The 22661-nt window shown below is 43.8% G+C and overlaps 1 protein-coding gene across 3 annotated transcripts in view; it reads right to left on the minus strand.

Moving 5' to 3' along the window:
- LOC112250624 (lysine-specific demethylase 4B-like) overlaps positions 1 to 22661 on the minus strand; it is a 91415-nt gene that overhangs the window by 49826 nt on the left and 18928 nt on the right. For all 3 annotated transcript variants that reach the window (XM_042321952.1, XM_042321951.1, XM_042321953.1), the window contains exon 6: positions 6990 to 7039. In XM_042321952.1, coding sequence (XP_042177886.1) covers positions 6990 to 7039 — 50 coding nt within the window. The remainder of the gene's footprint in view (positions 1 to 6989; positions 7040 to 22661) is intronic.

Raw genomic sequence — 22661 nt, forward strand, 5'->3', positions numbered from 1 at the left:
TGACAGGTAACCCTGCATTTGCTGTAGCATAGTCTATGCTACAGTAATATAAAGACCGAACGGGTGTCTACCCACCATTTACCCATCTCCATCTGGCTTTTGTGGGTCACATATATATATTTTTTAAATCGCAGCTGCAGATAAAAAATGTTAAAAAACAGACTGTCAATCAAATATCGTTGCTTTAAAATCAGTGCACACGCGAGCACTCTCTCGCAGTGTCTCTCTCTCCCCTATTCAAATTGCATCCAAAAATAGATAATCCTGTTTTTGACTGATACAGTGCATTCGGAAAGTATTCAGACTCCTTCCCTTGTCCACATTCTGTTATGTTACAGCCTCATTCTAAAAATGTATTAAACATTTTCCCTCATCAATCTACACACAAAAACCCTATAATGACAAAACAAAACGGATATACCTGAGACCCTTTGCTATGAGATTCGAAATTGAGCTCAGGTGCATCCTGTTTCCATTGATCATCCTTGAGATGTTTCTACAACTTGATTGGAGTCCACCTGTGGTAAATTCAATTGATTCGACATGATTTGGAAAGGCACACACCTGTCTGGTCGAAGGAATTGTCCGTATAGCGCCGAGACAGGATTGTATCGAGGCACAGATCTGGGGAAGGGTATCAAAACATTTCTGCAGCATTGAAGGTCCCCAGAACACAGTGGCCTCCATCATTCTTAAATGGAAGTTTGGAACCACCAATACCTTTCCTAGAGCTGGCCACCTGGGCAAACTGAGCAATCAGGGGAGAAGGGCCTTGGTCAGGGATGTGACCAAGAACCCAATGGATACTGACAGAGCTCCAGAGTTCCTCTGTGGAGATGGGAGAACCTTCCAGAAGGACAACCATCTCTGCAGCACTGCACCAAATCAGGCCTTTATGGTAGAATGGCCAGATGGAAGCCACTCCTCAGTAAAAGGCACATGACAGCACCTAAAGGACTTTGACCATGAGAAACAAGATTCTCTGGTCTGATAAAACCAAGATTGAATTCTTTGGCCTGAATGCTAAACGTCACATCTGGAGTAAACCTGGCACCATCCCTACGGTGAAGCATGGTGGTGGCAGCATCATGCTGTGGGGATATTTTCCAGTGGCAGGGACAGGAGACGAGTCAGGATCGAGGGAAAGATGCCCCGAGCAAAATACAGAGAGATCCTTGATGGAAACCTGCTTCAGAGCACTCAAAACCTTAGACTGGGGCGAAGGTTCACCTTCCAATAGGACAATGACCGTAAGCACACAGTCAAGACAATGCAGGAGTGGCTTCAGGACAGGTCTCTGAGTGGCCCAGGAGTGGCCCAGGCTGAGCCCGGACTTGAACCCAATCGAACATCTCTGAAGAGAATAGCTGTGCAGCGACGCACCCCATCCAACCTGACAGAGCTTGAGAGGATCTGCAGTGAAGAATGGGAGAAACTTCCCAAATACACGTGTGCCAAGCGTGTACCGTCATACCCAAAGAGACTTGAGGCTGTAATTGCTGCCAAAGGTGCTTCAACAAAGTACTGCGTAAAGGGTCTGAACACTTATGTAAATGGGCATTTCATTTATTATTACATTTGCAAATATGTCTTAAAAAAACTGTTTTTGCTTCGTCATTACGGGGTATTGTGTGCAGATTGATGGAGGACAAACAAAATAATATTTGAATTTGTATTTATTAGGGATCTCTATTAGCTGCTGATAAAGCTGGAATTCTTCCTGGGGTCCAAACCTATTAAAGAGCTTACATGACATATAAAACAAAAGATAATACAGTACATTATTACACCACTACATATCTACAATACAAATGGTTTAATACCGCCATACAACAATACCACAATCCATGCGTATGCATGTGTCTGTACCATTGTCTCTTCAGAGTCCCTGTTGTCCCATAAGGTATTTTTACCTGTTTATAAAATAATAACAGTAATCTGATTCTACTGCTTGCATCAGTTACCTGATGTGGAATAGAGTTCCATGTAGTCATGGCTCTATGTAGTAATGTGCACCTCCCATAGTCTGTTCTGGACTTGGGGACTGTGAAGAGGCCTCCGTGTACTTTTAAGGGCCAGCTGTGCTGCCCTGTTCTGAGCTAACTGCAATTTTCACAAGTCCCTCTTTGTGGCACCTGACCACACTACTGAACAGTAGTCTAGGTGCGACAAAACTAGGGCCTGTAGGACCTGCCTTGTCTGTAGGCTTGGGCCCATTGGGCTGACTGTCCTGTTGAAGACAGAGCAGCAGAATAAGGATGTAACGTAACAAAACGTGGGAAAGGTCAAAGGGTCTGAACACACACCGAATGCACTGTATGTATTGGATAACGGCACAATCATTTGTGCTTTTTTGGGGGGGCTTGGGCTCATTAAATGTAGGGCTCATAAAACGTATTTAATGTATGGATCAGGAAGCGGCAGGGTTGAATTTGCGAGCAAAGCTCTAATCAAATCCAGACATAGGCCTATTTATCTGCTTTAGAATTCTTTTGAACAACACTTCCGGTTTTTGGTGGGAAATACCGGGTTACCCAGGAGAAAAGTGATATTCTCGGGATGGAACATTTGTAAAATACTGGGGGGGTATATTCAACCCTAATCCCATTGTCTGAATTTACCCGTTGTGGCATCCATAGTGAAGCGTATTCCCTCGATGTGAAATCTTGAACTGTGAAGTGCTCTGTGAAATTGGAACAGTCAAAATCAAGGCGGTGCAAGAGCGTCATCGTCCAACATGGACTCGCATAACATATGATGGACCGTGTAGTCTCTTTCACATAGACTTCCTGCTTCCGATGACCATATGACCCCGCTCTAGTGAATAAGCCACAGACGGCGCAGGACTTAGGCCTAAGCTCCCCACCCAAACGGAAGACATGCAGTGCCTTCAGAAAGTATTCATACCCTTGGATGTATTCCACATTTTGTTGTGTTACTGCATGAATTCAAAATGTATTCAAATCATTTCCCCCCTCCCCAACCCATCTACACACAAACACCCCATAACGACAAAGTGAAAACATAATTTTAGAAAATGTTGGCAAATGTATTGAAAATGAAATGCAGAAATATCTCATTTATGTAAGTATTCACAGCCCTGAGTCAATACTTTGTAGAAGCACCTTTGGCGGCGATTACAGCTTTGAGTCGTCCTGGGTATGTCCGTATCAGCTTTGCGCATCTGGTTTTGGGGATTTTCTCCCATTCATCCTTGCAGATTTCCTCATGCTCTGTTAAATGAGATGGGGAGAGGCGGTGAACGGCACACATTTTCAATGTGATTCAAGTCTGGGCTTTGGCTGGGCCACTCAAGGTCTTTTACATTCTTGTTCCGAAGCCATTCCAACGTTGCTTTGGCTGTATGCTTGGGCTCATTGTCCTAAATCTTCGCCCCCAGTCTGAGGTGGTTTGCACACTGAAGCATGTACTCATCAAGGATTTGCCTGTATTTGGCTCCATTCAATGTTCCCTCTATCCTTACTAGTCTCCCAGTCCCTGCCGCTGAAAAGCATCCCCATAACATGATGCTGCCACCACTATGCTTCACGGTAGGGATGGTGTTAGACAGTTGATGAGCTATGCCTGGCTTTCTCCAGATATAGCGCTTTGCAGTCAGACCAAAGAGTTACATTTTTGTCTCATCAGACAACAAAATCTTTTGCCTTACACTCTCAGTGTCTTTCACGTCCCTCTTCGCAAACTTCAGGCGTGCTGTCATGTGCCTTTCTCAGGAGTGGGTTCCATCCAGTGGTGTAAAGTACTTAAGTATAAATACTTTAAAGTACTACTTAAGTCGTTTTTTGGGGAACCTGTACTTAACTATTTATATTTTTGCCAACTTTTACTTCACTACATTCCTAAAGAAAATGATGTACTTTTTACTACATACATTTTCCCTGACACCCAAGTTACATTTTGACAGGAAAATGGTCCAATTCACACACTTATCAAGATAACATCCCTGGACATCCTTACTGCCTCAGATCTAGCGGACTCACTAAACACAACATGATTTGTTTGTAAATGATGTCTGAGTGTTGGAGTGTGGCCCTGGCGATCCATCAATAAAAAAATAAGTTGTACCGTCTGGTTTGCTTAATATAAGGAACTTTAAATGATTTATACTTTTACTTTTGATACTTAAGTACATTTGAGCAATTCCATTTACTTTTGAAACTTAAGTATATTTAAACCCAAATACTATTTTTTTTTTAAACTTTTACTCAAGTAGTATTTTACTGAGGGACTTTCACTTGAGTCATTTTATATATTCATATTACTTTTACTCAAGTATGACAATTGAGTACCTTTTCCACCCCTGGTTCCGTCTGACAACTCTCCCATAAAGCCTAGATTGGTGAAGTACTTTATAGACCATTGTCCTTATGGCAGCTTCTCCCATCTGGGCCAAGTTCTGTCAGAGTGATCATTTGGTTCTTGGTCACCTCCCAGACCGAGGTCCTTCTTGCCCGGTTGCTCAGTTTGGTTGGACGGCCAAGTCTGGGTAGTTCCGTATTTTTTCACTTTTCCCTATGATGGAAGCCACTGTTTTTTGGGAAACTAGAATATGTTTTATACCCCTCACCAGATACATGCCTCATCACAATCTCAGAGATCTACAGACAGTTACTTGACTTCATGATATCGTTTCTGCTCTGACATGCACTGTCAGCTGTGGGACATTATATAGACGTGTGTTTCTTTCTAAATCATGTCCAAACAATTGAATTGGCCCCAGGTGGACTCCAATGAAGTTGGAGTGACATCTCAAGGATGATCAAATTAAATTGGATGCACCTGAGCTCAATTTGGAGTGTCATAGCAAAGGGGTGGAAATACTTATTTCATTTTCAATAAACGTGCAAACATTTCTAAAAAAAACATGTTTTTAACTTTGTAATAATGAGTTATTGTATGTCGATGGGTGAGAATAAAAATAATCTGTAACACAACAAAATGTGGAATAAGTCAAGGGGTATGAATACTTTCGGAAAGCACTGTAATTGTTGGTTGGAGAAAAATCGGAGAAGAGCTCTCCTCTTGGTCAGACGCAGGATGTACAGGTCACAGTGCTCGGAGTCCCGACGTGGTACACATCCAGAAAGCCTTTAATTATCATAATCATTTCTTTGGTCCCACAATCCCTCCCTCCGCGCCAGACCCCGGGTCAACGTCAGCAGGTCACCGGGCCAGACTACACGGCAAGCCAAAGTGAAGAGTGAGAAAATTGAACCAGTGCCAAAATGGCACACTATGATATCAAATAACGTGCGTGACAGTTTTACCGTTTTCCGACCGGGCCTTTATTTTTATTTTATTTTTTCGCCGTCATACCATTTCATCTTTCTTTGTCTTTTCTCGATTGCCACGGCTTGTTCAGAAGGCGAGAGGTGCTTGTTGCCTAAATAAACTCATCCGATCTCATGTGAAACCCCCCCCCTTCTCTTCCGCCTTTCTTCCTCGCTCCTCTTCAGATGACAATTCATTTCACGCCCATAGCCTCAAAGACCAGAGTCTCCTCTTCAAAAACAAATCAGTCCTTTCCTCTTGTATATCAATAGTTTCTTGAAGCCTTCAACTTACTAGACAAGGGAAAAATATGTCACACACACACACACACCTCTCCCGATGAGCAGTCTGTGCTGCGACTCAAAGGATGGGTAGACCGTCTGTCCAGTTAAACTTTAATATAACTGACAGTATAATCGAGGCCCATTTCATCCTTCATTTTCATTGCATTGTTTCAGAGCCTGTTTCGTCTCAAAGAGGCGTTTTCTCTGGCGGCTGCTGTGTGAGCTGATAAAGGTGAATAATGTGCCGGCGAAGCCCGCGTATTAATCCCCATTAAAATTCAGCCGGCAGTGTGGAACTCTCCCCGGGGCAATATTAACTTAAAGCTTCATTTCGTCCTTAGAGTTTGAAATTAACCCAACCCCCCCCGAAAAAAGGACCAGGCTGTGACTGAAATGACGTGATGAGAGAGAGAGAGAGAGATAGTGGTAGCAGGTGTGACTGGCTGAAAGTGTTATTTGTGTAACGTCGGGTATGTGTGATGATGTCTGTGTGATGCTCTGTACTCGTGGTCCTGTGTAACTGTTCATACAGCGACTCTGCACACTGACTACGAGATATTGAAATAGATCAAAAAGCATCTCATAAGCGTGGGAGGTAAGCATACGCATGGCTGTGGTCGGCGTTACGACTGTCTGCGTTGCTGTTACATTGGCGTTATGTATGGTTGCACACGACCAACAGTAAAGAGCAAACCTGTTACAAAGTGAGTGATCTGAGGAGACAAACGATGTGTAACCCTCTACTCCACAAGCAAAGCATTCAAGACATACCGAACGAATACAACGCCGCTTTGGTGTCACCCCCGTCCTCAAAAAATGAATGGTTTCGACTGATTGAAACTTTTGGAAAGGAAGTTTTTCCTCCCGACTGTGCCATTCTGCTCGTAAAATGACTACCACCTTTAAACATACTTATGTAAAAAGTTTGAAACTGCTATTGGGTGAACTAGATCTACTTGAAAATACATTTTCTACTACTTTTGAATATACAAAATATAGGTATTAAGACGATTATGGTCTTTAGTTCACAGTTATTGTCCATAATGGTCTGTTACACGATTATACAACTATTGTGCAAAAGCCCTACCGTCAATACTCCACCACGTTCTTACCCATTCATAGCACAACTGAACTGGTCGTTTTTAGCGTTGTTCACAGCCACAACAAAAGGGCATAGGTGTCTATAGTGCATTTTCTTTCCTGGGAAGAAGGAGCGAGAAATGTGAAGAGAAAGGCCGCACTCTCTGCGTCGTCGGCCTTTTTTGAAGGCCTTTTTAAACAGCAGTTGATGGAGAGGCAAGACAGTTAACAGGCCACTCTATAGTCACTATCGGGTGGATATTTGTTTAACATGAACCAAGGCTGTCTGTCTCAGTGTGTGTATGTGTGCGTCAGGATCTGGAGTAGTCTTACCTTGCGCCAGTCTCTCCAGCCTCTTGCCGTGCTCAGGCGGGACGGCGTACCTGAATGGAAGAGGAAGAAAAGAGAACACGAGGTGGGTGGCGGGGAGAGAAGAAGAGTGAAGATGGCGCGAAATGAAGGGAACTCCATCTCCTCCTCTTTTTTACAGTCTTTAGGAGAGGAAATGGACAATGCTATACCTCTTTTTCGCACACACAGACAGAGTAGTTCACCTCCACTTTACACAGCCATATACACTTCTCGCTCTCCAAAGACATAAGTCTGCTATCCCCAGTGAGAATACTCCGCTTATTATGCTTAGTTCTCTTGTCAAAGTCCTCATTACACATGTGCGAACACACACAAAACACACTTAACTCGGCTAACACTCCAAAACATTAAAAAAGGGAATTCATCAAAACCATCTTGGAGAAATCAAATGACTGAGGAGTTTGTAGTGGTCTTTGTAGTGCTCCATTCCCCCGTTTCAAATGAAATCATCAGAAAACAAGAGAAGAAGAGAGGCCAAATCTCTCTCCGTCAGCATTAAGAGACTCGGCGCTTTAATTGCTCTTGTTAGTACCACCATCATTATCACAATTATTTCCTCCAGTTTAGGGAAAGCAAAACTAGCGCCTCACCCTCCCTCTGGCCAAAGCCCTGTTTATGTGATCGGAATAGAAAGACATCTACTGGAGTATACGGCGAGACGCAGCTGTGTTAGACTGCCACCCGGTGGACTTCACAGTGAAATACTTACTTACAAGCCCTTAACCAAAAATGCAGCTTTAAGAAAAAAATTCCCCCCAAAAGTATGAGATAAGAATAACAAATAATTAAAAGAGCAGCAGTAAATAACAATAGCGGAGCAATATACAGGGGGTGCCGGTAGAGAGTCAATGTGTCAATGTGCAGGGGCACCGGTGTTGAGGTAATTATGTACATGTAGGTAGAGTTATTAAAGTGGCTATGCATAGATAATAGAGAGTAGCAGCAGATTGGGGGGGGGATTAGATTAGCTGTTCAGGAGTCTTATGGCTTGGGGGTAGAAGCTGTTTAGAAGACTCTTGGACCTAGACTTGGTGCTCCGGTAGCAGAGAGAACAGTCTATGACTAGGGTGCCTGGAGTCTTTGACCATTTTTAGGGCCTTACTCTGACACCGCCTGGTATAGAGTCCCTGGACGGCAGGAAGCTTGGCCCCGGTGATGTACTGGGCCGTGCGCACAACCCTCTGTAGTGCCTTGCGGTCGGAGGCCGAACAGTTGCCATACCAGGCAGTGATGCAACCCGTCAGGATGCTCTCGATGGTGCAGCTGTAGAACATTTTGAGGGGGAATAGGTTTAGTCGTGCCCTCTACACAACTGTCTTGGTGTGCTTGGACCATGTTAGTTTGTTGGTGATGTGGATGCCAAGGAACTTGAAGCTCTCAACCTGCTTCACTACAGCCCCGTCGATGAGAATGGAGGCGTGCTCGATCCTCCTTTTCCTGTAGTCCACAATCATCTCCTCTGTCTTGATCACGTGGAGATTGTTGCACCACACGGTCAGGTCTCTAACCTCCTCCCTATAGGCTGTCTCATCCTTGTCGGTAATCAGGCCTACCACTGTTGTATCATTGGCAAACTCAATGATGGTGTTGGAATCATGCCTGGCTGTGCAGTCGTGTGTGAACAGGGAGTACAGGAGAGAACTGAGTACACACCCCTGAGGGGCCTCCGTGTTGAGGATCAGCATGGCAGATGTGTTGTTACCTACCATTACCACCTGGGGGCGGCCCATCAGGAAGTCCAGGATCCAGTTACAGAGGGAGTTGTTTAGTGCCAGGGTCTTTAGCTTAGTGATGAGCTTTGAGGCACTATGGTGTTGAACTCTGAGCTGTAGTCAATGAACAGCATTCTCACAAAGGTGTTCCTTTTGTCGAGGTGGGAAAGGGCAGTGTGGAGTGCAATAGAGATTGCATCATCTGTGGATCTGTTGGTGCACTATGCAAATTGGAGTGAGCCTAGGGTTTCTGAGATAATGGTGTTGATGTCAATATTACAATGCTAATAAGTCGTGTGTGTGTCTCTTCACGGGAATCAAAAGAAAACCTTGCTGGCACCCCCTGGGAATTCTCACATTCTCTAACTAACACACGCCTTTGTCAGGTGTGTGTGTGTGTGTGTGTGTATTGTGCGAGTGTGTGTGCACAGATGAGCCCTTCCTTCAAACATCTAATCAGGCAATCATCACATCTACCTCTATTACATCCTCCCTGGACCACTGTTGTCATGGCAGCGGCATGTCTCCTTGCCAGCGCCCGACCGAAATAAACAAACAAAGAACACAGAGTAAATGAAAGGTCTGTGAACTTTTCCCTTTCTCTTCAGCAGTGAGATGAGATGATGTTTTCGCTGCTGCTGCTACTACTACTACTGTTGAGGAGAGGAGTCAGGAGCTGCGTGGGGGAATATTTGACAGTTTGAGGAAAAGCTTGTAGGTAAGTGTTCGACTGGTCTGTGTGTGTGTGTGGGGGGGGGGATTAGTCAAGTGCGAGTGCTCTAGTGAAATTGGGGCAAAGTTGATATATATCTGAACAGATGTTAGCATTTGGTGAGTCTTCATTTGTGCCCCCCCCCCAAAAAATAGGCCTATTTTAACCCTGAAAATGCTTTTCTAAAATGACATAAAAATATCCATGTGACATTGCTACATACAAGGATATACCACAACATTTCTAAATATGAATTTAACAAATCAAACTTTTTTGAGTGTCGTAGCCTCCAAGTGCTGTAGCTTGTTGTTCATGTTGGCCAACCAAAGCAGCAAAGAGGCTCAATGTGTAGTAAGTGGAGTGAGAGTTCACTAACGGAACGCAAGACGGAATGAAGTTACAGAATTAAAAAGGAGTAGGCTACAACGAGCAACCAACAGGTAGGCTGTTATTTTATCTGAATGGGGGTAGAAAGCGCTATCTGCTCTAGGTTACTCCAGTCAAGACAGGCACCGTTATACGGGATGCTAAATAACATTGTGGCTGCCACAAGCGCGCTAGTGTTGCCTGTAGCCTAGTTGCCTTGAGTACTGCAGCTCTCTCTTCACCTCGTCTGCTCGCTCCCATCTCACCAGCCCCTCAGCAGCTGCAGCAGTAGAGCGCCAGCCTCTCGCTCAGCGGTATTCAGGTTCAAATCCACATGTATTTTGACTATCTGGATATCTGACAACAACAAAAAAAATCATCATACTATTCGAATAGTGGAATGATTTCAAATCCCTAGTGGGAACATGTAGGCCTACGACCAACCAACCAACCCCCCCCCCACACACACACACACAGACGGAAATTCATTAAAACATGATAAAACCCCTACATCCACTGCTCTGTCCTTCACACGCCACAGGAGATGCAGGAGCACAAACCGAACGTGCCGATCTAATTGAGATGTAACACCACGTGGTATAAAACACATCCGCTCAACGGGCTGTCTTCTTCAAACCCACGCCTCCTCTCCTCGCTACAGAGGAGAAACGAGTCATATTTTTATGTTTATACTAAAACACACATGGACAGGGAGGCGGGTGTGTAGACGACAAACTAGTAGCGGGGGTCAACTGACAGCTTTATTAGCCTAGTGTCAAAATGCTATTTTGTCATGTTGACCATGGTCTATATGCATGAAGCCTGTCTGAGTACGAGTGCTGACACGGGATCAGTTTAGCCTTTTACATCAGGTTTGGAAGACTGATTTTGGGAACCCCCCCTTTTTTGGGGGGGATCACGATGAATAAGATTGAACCTTATCCTATTGAGGGATTCTTGTGAATGGCTAAGAATTGGGAGGATATGGGTAAGGGCAAATAGAATTTTGAAAGCGACATTTGTAATTTGAACCGAAACCACGAATGCATTCAACTGGGTTACCAAGGGAACCAAAGTCATCAAAGCACGTTCAAAAGACAAAATCAATATCCTGTAGAATAAACTCTAAATCAATCACAGTACATCAGTGTTCACTATTGTTGCTCACGGCTATTAAATTAATCTGGGTTTTGATATCTAAGGATTACAACCTAGGTCTTGCTGATCTACACAGCTAAACCAATTGATCTGCAACACACGGGCTTAAATACACTGAGGCACAATCCACCACCTTGCATTTCTATGAAGAATCAAGATCTTTGTCAATAAAGCACACATAGACATTGTGGTTCAACAGACATGAGTAGTCATATTCTCACTCTATCCTCTACTCGTCTGGGTTTCAAAAAAAAAAAAAAAAAAAAAAAAAAAAAAAGGGATTTTAGCATAAAGAGATGATCGTTCGTCAATTGCCTACCAAGATGATCTAGTGCTAAAGACAATCTTTATGACTTTGGGAAAGTCACCTGCCTAGGTCTTCTAAAAAGGATTCAGAATGCCTGCCAGATAGCCAACCAGGAGGCCTGTTGCTGCCCCGCCTGCTAACAACTCAAGAGGACATTAGTAGCAGCAAATTTGATTTTGTGCATGAAGTGCCACAGACGGTCGATACTAATTTGATGTCTCTTTTCTCAGCCAGCCCTGTCGCAAAAAGCAGAGAGAGCTACTTGGTGTGTGTGTGTGTGTGTTGAAACTACTGAAACTTTAATTCCAATACATCCAAACTCTCTTACATCTATTGGGTTCGTTTTTTCATCAGGAAAACTCTTTCATCAAGGAAACCCAATCAATATCCAAAGGTCATTATAAAAAAAGGTCTGTATTGGTAACAGCCAGAAGACATGGTTGTTTGAGTCTTGATTCGGGTATTCATATCCATAAGGGAATGGCAGAGCAGATGGGTTAAGATTAGAGTAGAGACATTTGGAGCAGAGATACAGTGCATTCAGAAAGTATTCAGATCCCTTCACTTATTCCACATTTTGCCATGCCTAGCCTTATTCTAAAATTGTTTAAAAAAATATTATCCTACACACAATACGCCACAACGACAAATATATATATTTTTTTAAAGAAATGTTGGCAAATTTACATAAGATTTTAAACCCTTTACTCTACTTTGTTGAATCACCTTTGGCAGCAATTACAGCCTAGAGTCTTCTTGGGTATGACGCTACAAGCTTGGCACATCTGTATGTGGGTAGTTTCTCCCATTCTTCTCTGCAGATCCTCTCATGCTCTGTTAGGTTGGATGGGGAGCGTTGCTGCACAGCTATTTTCAGGTCTCTCCAGAGATGTTCGATTGGGTTCAGTCCGGGCTCTGGCTGGGCCACTCAAGGAAGTTGACGCTTGTCCGGAAGCCACTCCTGTGTTGTCTTGGCTGTGTGCTTCAGGTCGGTGTCCTGTTGGAAGGTCAACCTTAGTCATCAGTCTGAGGTCCAGAGCGCTCTGGAGCAGGTTGTCATCAAGGATCTCTCTGTACAATGCTCCGTTCATCTTTCCCTCAACCCTGACTAGTCTCCCAGTCCTGCCACTGAAAAACATCCCCACAGCATGATGCTGCCACCACCATGCTTCACCGTAGGGATGGTGCATGGTTTCCTCCAGACATGACACTTGGCATTCAGGCCAAAGAGTTCAATCTTGGTTTCATCAGACCAGAGAATCTTGTTTCTCATGGTCGGAGTCCTTTAGGTGCCTTTTGGCAAAACTCCAAGCAGGCTGTCATGTGCCTTTTACTAAGGAGAGGCTTCCGTCTGGCCACTCTACCATAAAGGCCTGGAGTGCTGCAGAGATGGTTGTCCCATCTCCACAGAGATCGTGTTCTTGGTCACCTCCCTGACCAAGGCTCTTCTCCCCCAATTGCTCAGTTTGGCCAGGGAGGGTAGCTCTAGGAAGAGGTGGTTCCAAACTTCTTCCAATTAAGAATGAAGACGCCCCTGTGTTCTTGGGGACCTTCAATGCTGGTACCCTTTCCCAGATCTGTGCCTTGACACAATCCTGTCTCTGAGCTCAACGGACAATTCCTTCGACCTCATGGCATGGTTTCTGCTCTGACATACACTGCCAACTGTGGAACCTTTTATAGACAGGCGTGTGCCTTTCCAAATCATGTCCAATCAATTGAATTTACCACAGGTGGACTCCAAGATGTATAAACATCTCAAGGATGACCAATGGAAACAGGATGCAACTGAGCTAAATTTCAAGTCTCAGAGCAGAGGGTCTGAATTACTTATGTAAATAATCTGTTTTTAATTTTTAATACATTTGAAAAATATTCAAAAAACCTGTTTTTCGCTTTGTCATTATGTGTAGATTGTGTAGATTGATGAGGAAAAACATTTATTTAATCTATTTTTGGATAAGGCTATAACGTAACAAAATGTGTAAAAGGTGAAGGGGTCTGAATACTTTCAGAATGCACTGTATGATAAGGCCATCCCTCCTATCCCTATGGACAAAAAGGACGTTGAAAAGACATATTTGTGGTTGTTTTCTTTTCAACGTCTTTTGCTGACTGGGGCGCCACTTGTGCTGCGTTAACGCCAAATAATGTTCTCATATCTATGTTAAACTACACAACTGAAATGATAGCCTGGGCCCAGATCCGTTTGTGCTATTCTATGTTACCAAATGCCGTGACAACGACCATAGGAGTTGGCAAGACAATACAAACAGGTCTGGGACCAGGCTACTGAAATGATCAGCATGAATCTGGGATGACCACAATATCATTGATTCGGCGACTAGAACTATTCACAATCCAATCTTTGTTCATGAAACACTTACATTGTAACAAGACTGTAGAAACTGACGTCTCTTAAAGTGAACTCTCATCTCTTTCCTACCTGAAGACACAAAAACGGCGTCTACTACCCAATAAAAGTACAACAAGAAGCGAACAATTAATTAATAATGGGCTCTTGCTCCGTTTTAAAGTCTGTTTCACCCAACCCTAACATTCATTTTCTTTAGCAGTTTTCCTTACTCTCTCTGCTCGATGCTTCGCAAACAGCCAGCCAATCGTTAAAGCATCTGACAGCAGATCTTCGGGGGGGGGGGATATGACTTTGATGGGAGCAGAGTTGGAGGGGAATGGAGTTAATTTCACAGTGGCTGCACAGGGGGGTTAGGCAAACAGCTCCGTGCACACAGTTTAACATACTGTAATTACCCAAAAAGTGAAAATTATTCAATTTCAAAAAGAGAAGGAGGATAGAGTGTGAGTGCGTGTGTGTGTATTACTATCCTTGTGGGTACCAGAAATAGTAAAACAAGGAAAGTTCTCTCTCGTGGGGACATTTCCCAGGACAAAGGCTAGTTTTTCTTTAGGTTGAGGGTTAGGGTTAACTTAAGGTTTAGTGTACATAGGACTTTGACTGGAAATCTATTTTAGGTCCCCACAAGGATAGTAAAACATATACTGTGTGTGTGTGTGTGTGTGTGTGTGTGGTGTATTTGCACACGTGCAGTGCACATTCACAGTTAAACAGAGTTGAGGGGTGCATCCATGTGAGTAAATTTACTTTTAAAGAGTGACAAGGAAATATTGCTTTTCCTCACAGGGGCATATGTAAGAAGAGGGAGATGATGGGGAGGCAAAAGGAGGAGGAGAAGAAGAGGGGAGGAGGAAAAGATATCTTCAGATGGTTGAGAGGGTTGCTAGGAGGGGAGACTAGAGAGTGGATCAAGAGGTGCTACTGAAGCATGACAACCCCTCTCTATTATACTATAGAGAGGCTCTGGTTGTGTCCTCCCAAATCACACCTTATTTCCTATGTAGGGCACTACTTTTGACCAGGGCTTTGATCAAAAGTAGTGTACCGAATAGGGTACCATTTTGGACACCACCTCTCTGTTTTTGTGCCCAGGCATACGGGCTTTGTAAAGGCTTTATTCTAAAAAATGAAAGCAGTTCACTAGCAGATAAAGAGAGAGTGTAAAGGACGGGTTTTATAGATAGCCATCACGCTACTGCTCTAATGGAACATTAGTCGTAATTAGGAGGTAATGTTTATGATGCATTGTGACCGTCGTTTCTACTTATTGATGCCGTTTGTTTGTTTTGAACCTTCTACCTTATGCACATTGAGCATGGGGAATGTGCTCTCGAAACACTATATTTATTGTGAACATGCCTCTTGATGGAGCAGGGCTGGGACACAGACTGACTGAGCTGCTGCTTCTAATGACATCCCACTGCAGGGATGGGGATGCAGGACATGGAGAAACACGCATTCAAAATATTCACACACACACACACGTATTGATTGGTACACTCCAGGTCTGTGTAGCCACCATACGCTCGCTGAGACACACACACACAAACACCTCGTTGCACAACCCAAGACCAACCCTAAGGGGGAGAGCTAAAGCAATGAGAGAAGCATTGAGACGAATAGGAACCACACTGAGACAAAAAGGAAAAGAGGAGGGTGGTGGGATAGAGTGGAGGTGCAGGAGGGGGCTCAGGTACACACACAGGCACACAAACATGAGCCATGAGTCACAACCGCAGTCAAATTCCAGATGAGCGTTGAGTCACGGTAATCTCCTCTTATGCACTCTGGACATGTGTTGGTTGTACCCAACTCGCTAAACGACCATCAGGTCACTAATGGCCTGGCACTCAGGGCTCTTTTGCCCCACTAACCACTCTGATATCAATGCAAATGCAATCTAAAAATCACATCAAACACATCATCAAAACAGTATCATGCTTTTAAAACGCGCCTCACTGTGATGATCAATTTGAAGAAAGAAGTTCAACGACAGGTTGAAACTGAGTGGGGAAACATGGACATTGTGGATGTTGTTTCAAAGCCAAACATAACGAAATGGACAGTGCTTTCTAAGGTTCATTCAAAACACCCATATGCATATTAGAGCTTATGCATACGCATAGCCCATTTATAGGAGCCCAAGTCCAAAAAGATTTCAGATGTCTTTGGTACATAATTGGTCTAGTATGTACTCCAAAATTAAACAATTTCTAGTAAATCGCCCTTGATTGTGGACTGTATTATTATGCATACTGGTTGGACTGGTTACCTTATGTTACGACCAAAACTTTATATGCATGAGTCTGGTAGAGAAAATATAGACGTAGGTGATGCTGTTGGTGCATTGACTGTGCAGGACGGCTTAGAGTTGGCCTACAATTACAGTGAATTTGTATTTGATTTTGAATAGCCTAGTATTAGGGAGAGAAAAAAATATATCAATCAAAATTAATAGGCTGACATATTACCTACAAAATATCTCACCGCCGTGCGAGAGAGAGATGCTAGTCACACAGTCACTCACTGCCATTTTTCTCCCCCTCTTCTCCACAGTGCAGTCTGAGACCGGCACAAATCAATTGTGGTTGAACTCCCTCTAGTCATTTGTGTGTTTTAATTATTTCATCAAAAAGAGCTCATAAAGCATCAGACAAGCTCAGAGCATATGGGTGATTTGATCAAAACACATAGGACGTGTCTATAACATAGCCACTTCATATGCGCACTCGCTCTGAACGTGACAAATATCCTTTCTATTTTATTCAGCAAAGTTCATTATATTCTTCTTACTATAAAATCATAACATAAAATAATGGCATTTGACTAATAAGCATATCTTGTCTGCAAAATGAACAAGCCTACAGCCTATGCCATGGCGCATAGCCATATAACATACAGTAGGCCAACTCCTATTCTGTTCTTCTGAAATACATTTTCATCATAAAAGGTTTCTTTAAACATGCCTAAAATAAATAATGGATTTATCGTGACGGTGTAAATGAAATGGATTCATTCGACTTTAAAAAAAGAAAATGTACATGTTCCAAAAGGCGGCTGACAAAATGTCACACACACACACACACACACACACACAGTGATGCTGGTATTGAGTGGTACGCTCCAAGCCCGGGCAGGTAGGGAGGTGAGGGGACAGAAAATAAAGAAAAACTAAGCCCTTCCCTCTGAGTTGCACAGACAAAGAGCCGGGGACCTCCAAGTGAGTGAAGAATGGGAAGGTGAGAGAGAGAGAGAGAGAATCAAAAAGATAGAGAGAGAGAAAGCAAGAGAATCAAAAACAGAAAGAGAGAGAGCAAGAAATTGAGCGTGAGAGCGCAAAGGAGTGAAAGAGAGCAAGAGTGAAGGAGGAAGAGTGAGAAGCAGAAAAGGTCTGCCTGGGCAGTAATGAGCATTCAGCAAATATGAGGCTCAGCAAATATTCTGTTCAGAGCAGAGGTCCGACGTCCGTCCGACTCCCACACGCTACCACAAGAACTGGTTCCAGAACCCAACCACAGTCCCGCAATGTTATTTTAGGCGTATGTGACACAGTTCACTTGCCAGCCAGAGAGCTGCTCTAAAATCGGAGTAGATAGCCAGAGCTAATTTACCTGCTAGGTCGATCGACAGTTGTCGCAGTAACATCATGAACATTCTTTTAAAATAGTTACTTGCAAAGTGGAGTCTTTTGTTTAGACATGTAGCTAGCTAGCTAAACAGTGAACCATAATCACAACTCACAACGTTACTACCCTGCATGAATCTGCAGGTAGATAACCGACCAGGTTCAATGTTAGCTAGCTAACATTAGGCTAATAACTAGCAACGCAAATGGCTCTGAGATATGAATAATATTACTACACAGACCATACACTTAAAAGTTAGCTATCTAGCCAGCTAACATTAGCTAGCTAGCTTACAGTACAATAACAAGAAATAAAAATTGATGCACAAAATTAGAAATGTGTAATATCTGAAAATGTAGCTAGCTTACCCGTGAAAAAGGATGGACGCTTTTCCCTCTCTCACGGATGCAATCAAATACCAGAATTGTGTCCTTAGCTATCAGACTCAAATTCCAGTGATTTCAAATCTCAGTCCTCCAGAAAGTGGAAGCAACACTTATGCAGTTCTACTCTGTGATATCTTTCAAAAAAGCATCATCAGAAAGGATTACTTAAACACACTGACCAGCTCATATTATAGACCGAAGTGTGCTACATGGCAGACAAATCAAAACTCATCTCTCGGCATGTCCAGCCCACTCATTATCTCAACCAATCATGGCTAGTGGGAAGGTTGCTCGCTTTTTCCGGGGCTAAACCAACTAAGCTCATAATTTAACAATTTTATTCGTATTTACAGATGGCATACACGTTTGTTATTAAGTCACATGAAAGTTCACATGTTCCAGGAAGCATTTTGGCCCCAAAAACATTTTGATAGATAAATAAAACGTTTACATTCAAATCAAAATCAAATCAAATTTTATTTGTCACATACACATGGTTAGCAGATGTTAATGCGAGTGTAGCGAAATGCTTGTGCTTCTAGTTCCGACAATGCAGTAATAACGAACAAGTAATCTAACTAACAATTCCAAAAAAACTACTGTCTTATACACAGTGTAAGGGGATAAGGAATATGTACATAAGGATATATGAATGAGTGATGGTACAGAGCAGCATAGGCAAGATACAGTAGATGATATCGAGTACAGTATATACATATGAGATGAGTATGTAAACCAAGTGGCATAGTTAAAGTGGCTAGTGATACATGTGTTACATAAGGATGCAGTCGATGATATAGAGTACAGTATCTACGTATGCATATGAGATGAATAATGTAGGGTAAGTAACATTATATAAGGTAGCATTGTTTAAAGTGGCTAGTGATATATTTACATCATTTCCCATCAATTCCCATTATTAAAGTGGCTGGAGTAGAGTCAGTGTCATTGACAGTGTGTTGGCAGTAGCCACTCAATGTTAGTGGTGGCTGTTTAACAGTCTGATGGCCTTGAGATAGAAGCTGTTTTTCAGTCTCTCGGTCCCAGCTTTGATGCACCTGTACTGACCTCGCCTTCTGGATGACAGCGGGGTGAACAGGCAGTGGCTCGGGTGGTTGATGTCCTTGATGATCTTTATGGCCTTCCTGTAGCATCGGGTGGTGTAGGTGTCCTGGAGGGCAGGTAGTTTGCCCCCGGTGATGCGTTGTGCAGACCTCACTACCCTCTGGAGAGCCTTACGGTTGAGGGCGGTGCAGTTGCCATACCAGGCGGTGATACAGCCCGCCAGGATGCTCTCGATTGTGCATCTGTAGAAGTTTGTGAGTGCTTTTGGTGACAAGCCGAATTTCTTCAGCCTCCTGAGGTTGAAGAGGCGCTGCTGCGCCTTCCTCACGATGCTGTCTGTGTGAGTGGACCAATTCAGTTTGTCTGTGATGTGTATGCCGAGGAACTTAAAACTTGCTACCCTCTCCACTACTGTTCCATCGATGTGGATGGGGGGGTGTTCCCTCTGCTGTTTCCTGAAGTCCACAATCATCTCCTTAGTTTTGTTGACGTTGAGTGTGAGGTTATTTTCCTGACACCACACTCCGAGGGCCCTCACCTCCTCCCTGTAGGCCGTCTCGTCGTTGTTGGTAATCAAGCCTACCACTGTTGTGTCGTCCGCAAACTTGATGATTGAGTTGGAGGCGTGCATGGCCACGCAGTCGGGGGGGAACAGGGAGTACAGGAGGGGGCTCAGAACGCACCCTTGTGGGGCCCCAGTGTTGAGGATCAGCGGGGAGGAGATGTTGTTGCCTACCCTCACCACCTGGGGGCGGCCCGTCAGGAAGTCCAGTACCCAGTTGCACAGGGCGGGGTCGAGACCCAGGGTCTCGAGCTTGATGACGAGCTTGGAGGGTACTATGGTGTTGAATGCCGAGCTGTAGTCGATGAACAGCATTCTCACATAGGTATTCCTCTTGTCCAGATGGGTTAGGGCAGTGTGCAGTGTGGTTGACATTCAAATGGCTATCCTGTGAAGTAGTGACACGTGAAATACGCATAGTTCCTGAAACGAGCCACATATAGGATATAGCCTTTGCAGGCAGAGACAAATAAATGAGTAATCAATATTCATTGAAAATGAAAACGCGCAATGCTCGCTGTCCATGGTATAATGAATAATGGCGCAGGGGTAGATGGCTGCCAGTTTACGATCCCCTAACGAATTGCGCTATTGTGTGTATTTTTTCATGTTATTTGTAAATTATTTTATACATAATGTTTCTGCCACTGTGTCTTTCGACCAAAAAGAGCTTCTAGATATCAGGACAGCGATTACTCACCGCCTGGTATGGTAACTGCTCGGCATCCGACCATAAGGCTCTAAGAGGGTATTGCGTACGGCCCAGTACATCACTAGAGCCAAGCTTCCTGCCATCCAGGACCTATACACTAGGCGGTGTCAAAAGTCTCAAAGACTCCAGTCACCCAAGTTATAGATTGATCTCTCTGCTACCAGAGTGGTGAGTGCCAAGTCTGGGCCCAAAAGGCTCCTTAACAGCTTCTACCCCCAAGCCATAAGACTGCTGAACAATTAATCAAATGGCCACCCGGACTATTTACATTGTTTTTACACTGCTGCTAATGCTGTTGATTATCTATGCATAGTCACTTTACCCCTACAAATTACCTCAACTAACCGGTACCCCCTGTATATACAGTAGTGTTGTGATTGTTATTATATTGTGTTACCTTTATTTTCTTTTTTACTTTCGTTTTTTTTTTTTGTAAATATTTTCTTAACTCTATTTCTTGAACTGCATTGTTGGTTAAGGGCTTGTAAAGTAAGCATCGCACGATAAGATCTACTTTTTGTATTCGGCGCATGTGACAAATTCAATTTGATTTGATTAAATTTCCTTGGAGAGATAACTGCCATGTGATTCTCCGCCCATGCATTAGGTAGCCTACTCCATTTCATTGAGACCCACATATAGGTCCTAGGAACACTTGATCGTGCACGCCAAACTAGGAGAGGAGAGGTAGGCTAATTAAAGCAGCGATTTCAGAGTGTGTATGCGACAAAGATGTGCTTTTAACACAATATGTAGGCTAACGCATACAAAGCAGAAATATGACAGTTTCCAAATAATCTGCTTGACAACAAAAATATTTTTCCTTCCCAAAGTTGTCAGTCCGCTCCCAACCGCAGCATGAACAGTGCTGACCATGCCGGGAATGATCTCTGTTGGGGACCTGCAGCTCTAGTTCAGAGCCCCTTTTTCTAATGCCACCATGAAAACCTCGTCACCCACACATTATAAATGGCAATTTCTCCTAGTCTGAGGTACCCCATTCAAACGACAGTGCCAGCGATATACCGTAAGTATAGGATATCTACCACAAAACAATTTCTGTCTTTCAGAAATCAAGCCTGTTCATGCTGGGGTCTTTTCTTGTTAATGGGAGATGGGCAAAATGCAAACTCCTTGAGGGTAAATGTTTTATCATGTGTATCACTACAGTCATATTCAAGTCATATTTGCAGACTTGTATCCAATAAATAAAGGGGAAAAAAACTGCCATTCTATGGTCAAAAACATAACCCAGCTAGGCTTCAGTCAATACATCCCTAGCAAGAAAGGTAGACTAAAATGAAGGGATGAAAGGTTAAAATAACAGAGGAGAAACGGACGAGGAGGAGATCGATCCTTCTCTGATGGCGGAGCCAGTATTAGTCACCCAGCGAGACCCTGGAGAGAGATTGAAGGAGAGAGAAAAACATGCTCTCACCTTGCAGACACAGCTTACAGATGACGGGGACTGCGCCGGGCGCTGACACCCGATTGCCCCTACCAAGGTCGCCCAGTGAGGTCACCTCCGTTACCGTTGCTGTGACGAAGCATCGCCCTCCAATAGCGTTCTGTCGATACCCTTATCGTCTACCGTCATTACCTTGCCGCCGTGCAACTCGTTTAGCCGGGAGTGGCTGTATGTCTTTGGGCCCGTCCCAAATGGCACCCTATTCCCCCCATAGGTCTCTGGTCAAAACTAGTGCACTATATAGGGATTAGGTTGCCATTTGGAATGAACCCCTTGAGTGTGTGATACTATAGGGCCTACGCAGTCGTGTTGGTTCCCCCCCATTCGCTTGACGTGAAATGGCCGCGAAAGTGATGGAGATGTGTCGGCAAATAGAGGCTCTTCATGTGACTTGTGTTGGGAGAGCCATAAACGCTAGGAAATCGAATTGGATGCCAAGTGAGGCCTTTGGGAATAGTGAGTCTCGACGGGTGGTCGTATTACAAGAGGAGGAATTAGAAAATGATGGGAAGAGGGGAGGGACGGAAGGAAGGAAGGAAGGAGGGAAGGAAGGAGCAAGAGTGGTGTTCGAAGAGCGCTACTGCTACCTAGCGACGAGTGGTGGGATGGTCGGGCCGGGACAATTTCACTGTTTGTTGGACACAGACACACTCATCTTCACAGAAAAAAAAACACACACCTAGATTTTATAGACTTACAGTTAACTGCCAAAATAAAGGAAACGCCGACATAAAAGTGTCTTAATAGGGCGTTGGGCCGCCCTCGAGCCAAAACAGCTTCAATGCACTTTGGCCTACAATTCTATTGGAGGGATGCGACACCATTCTTCCACTAGAAATTCCATCATTCTGTGTTTTGTTGATGGAAAACGCTGGCTCAGGCGCCGCTCCAGAATCTCCCATAAGTGTTCATGGACAATGACACACACACACACACACACACACACACACACACACACACACACACACACACACACACACACACACACACACACACAGTACCAAATTTGAGTGAATATGTTGCTCATATTGAAGATGCTTTATACTACAGAACCCACCTGGCTCCTTAGAAACTTTTGTAAGTCTAGAGTGTCCTCCAGTGGCCATCTGTTTAAGTACACAAATGCATGTATGACCAATCTCCTTAACTCACAAACAGGGACTCATGTTAAATTTGACACAC

The sequence above is a fragment of the Oncorhynchus tshawytscha genome, linkage group LG05 (assembly GCF_018296145.1).
Source record: "Oncorhynchus tshawytscha isolate Ot180627B linkage group LG05, Otsh_v2.0, whole genome shotgun sequence".
Lineage (NCBI taxonomy): Eukaryota > Metazoa > Chordata > Actinopteri > Salmoniformes > Salmonidae > Oncorhynchus > Oncorhynchus tshawytscha.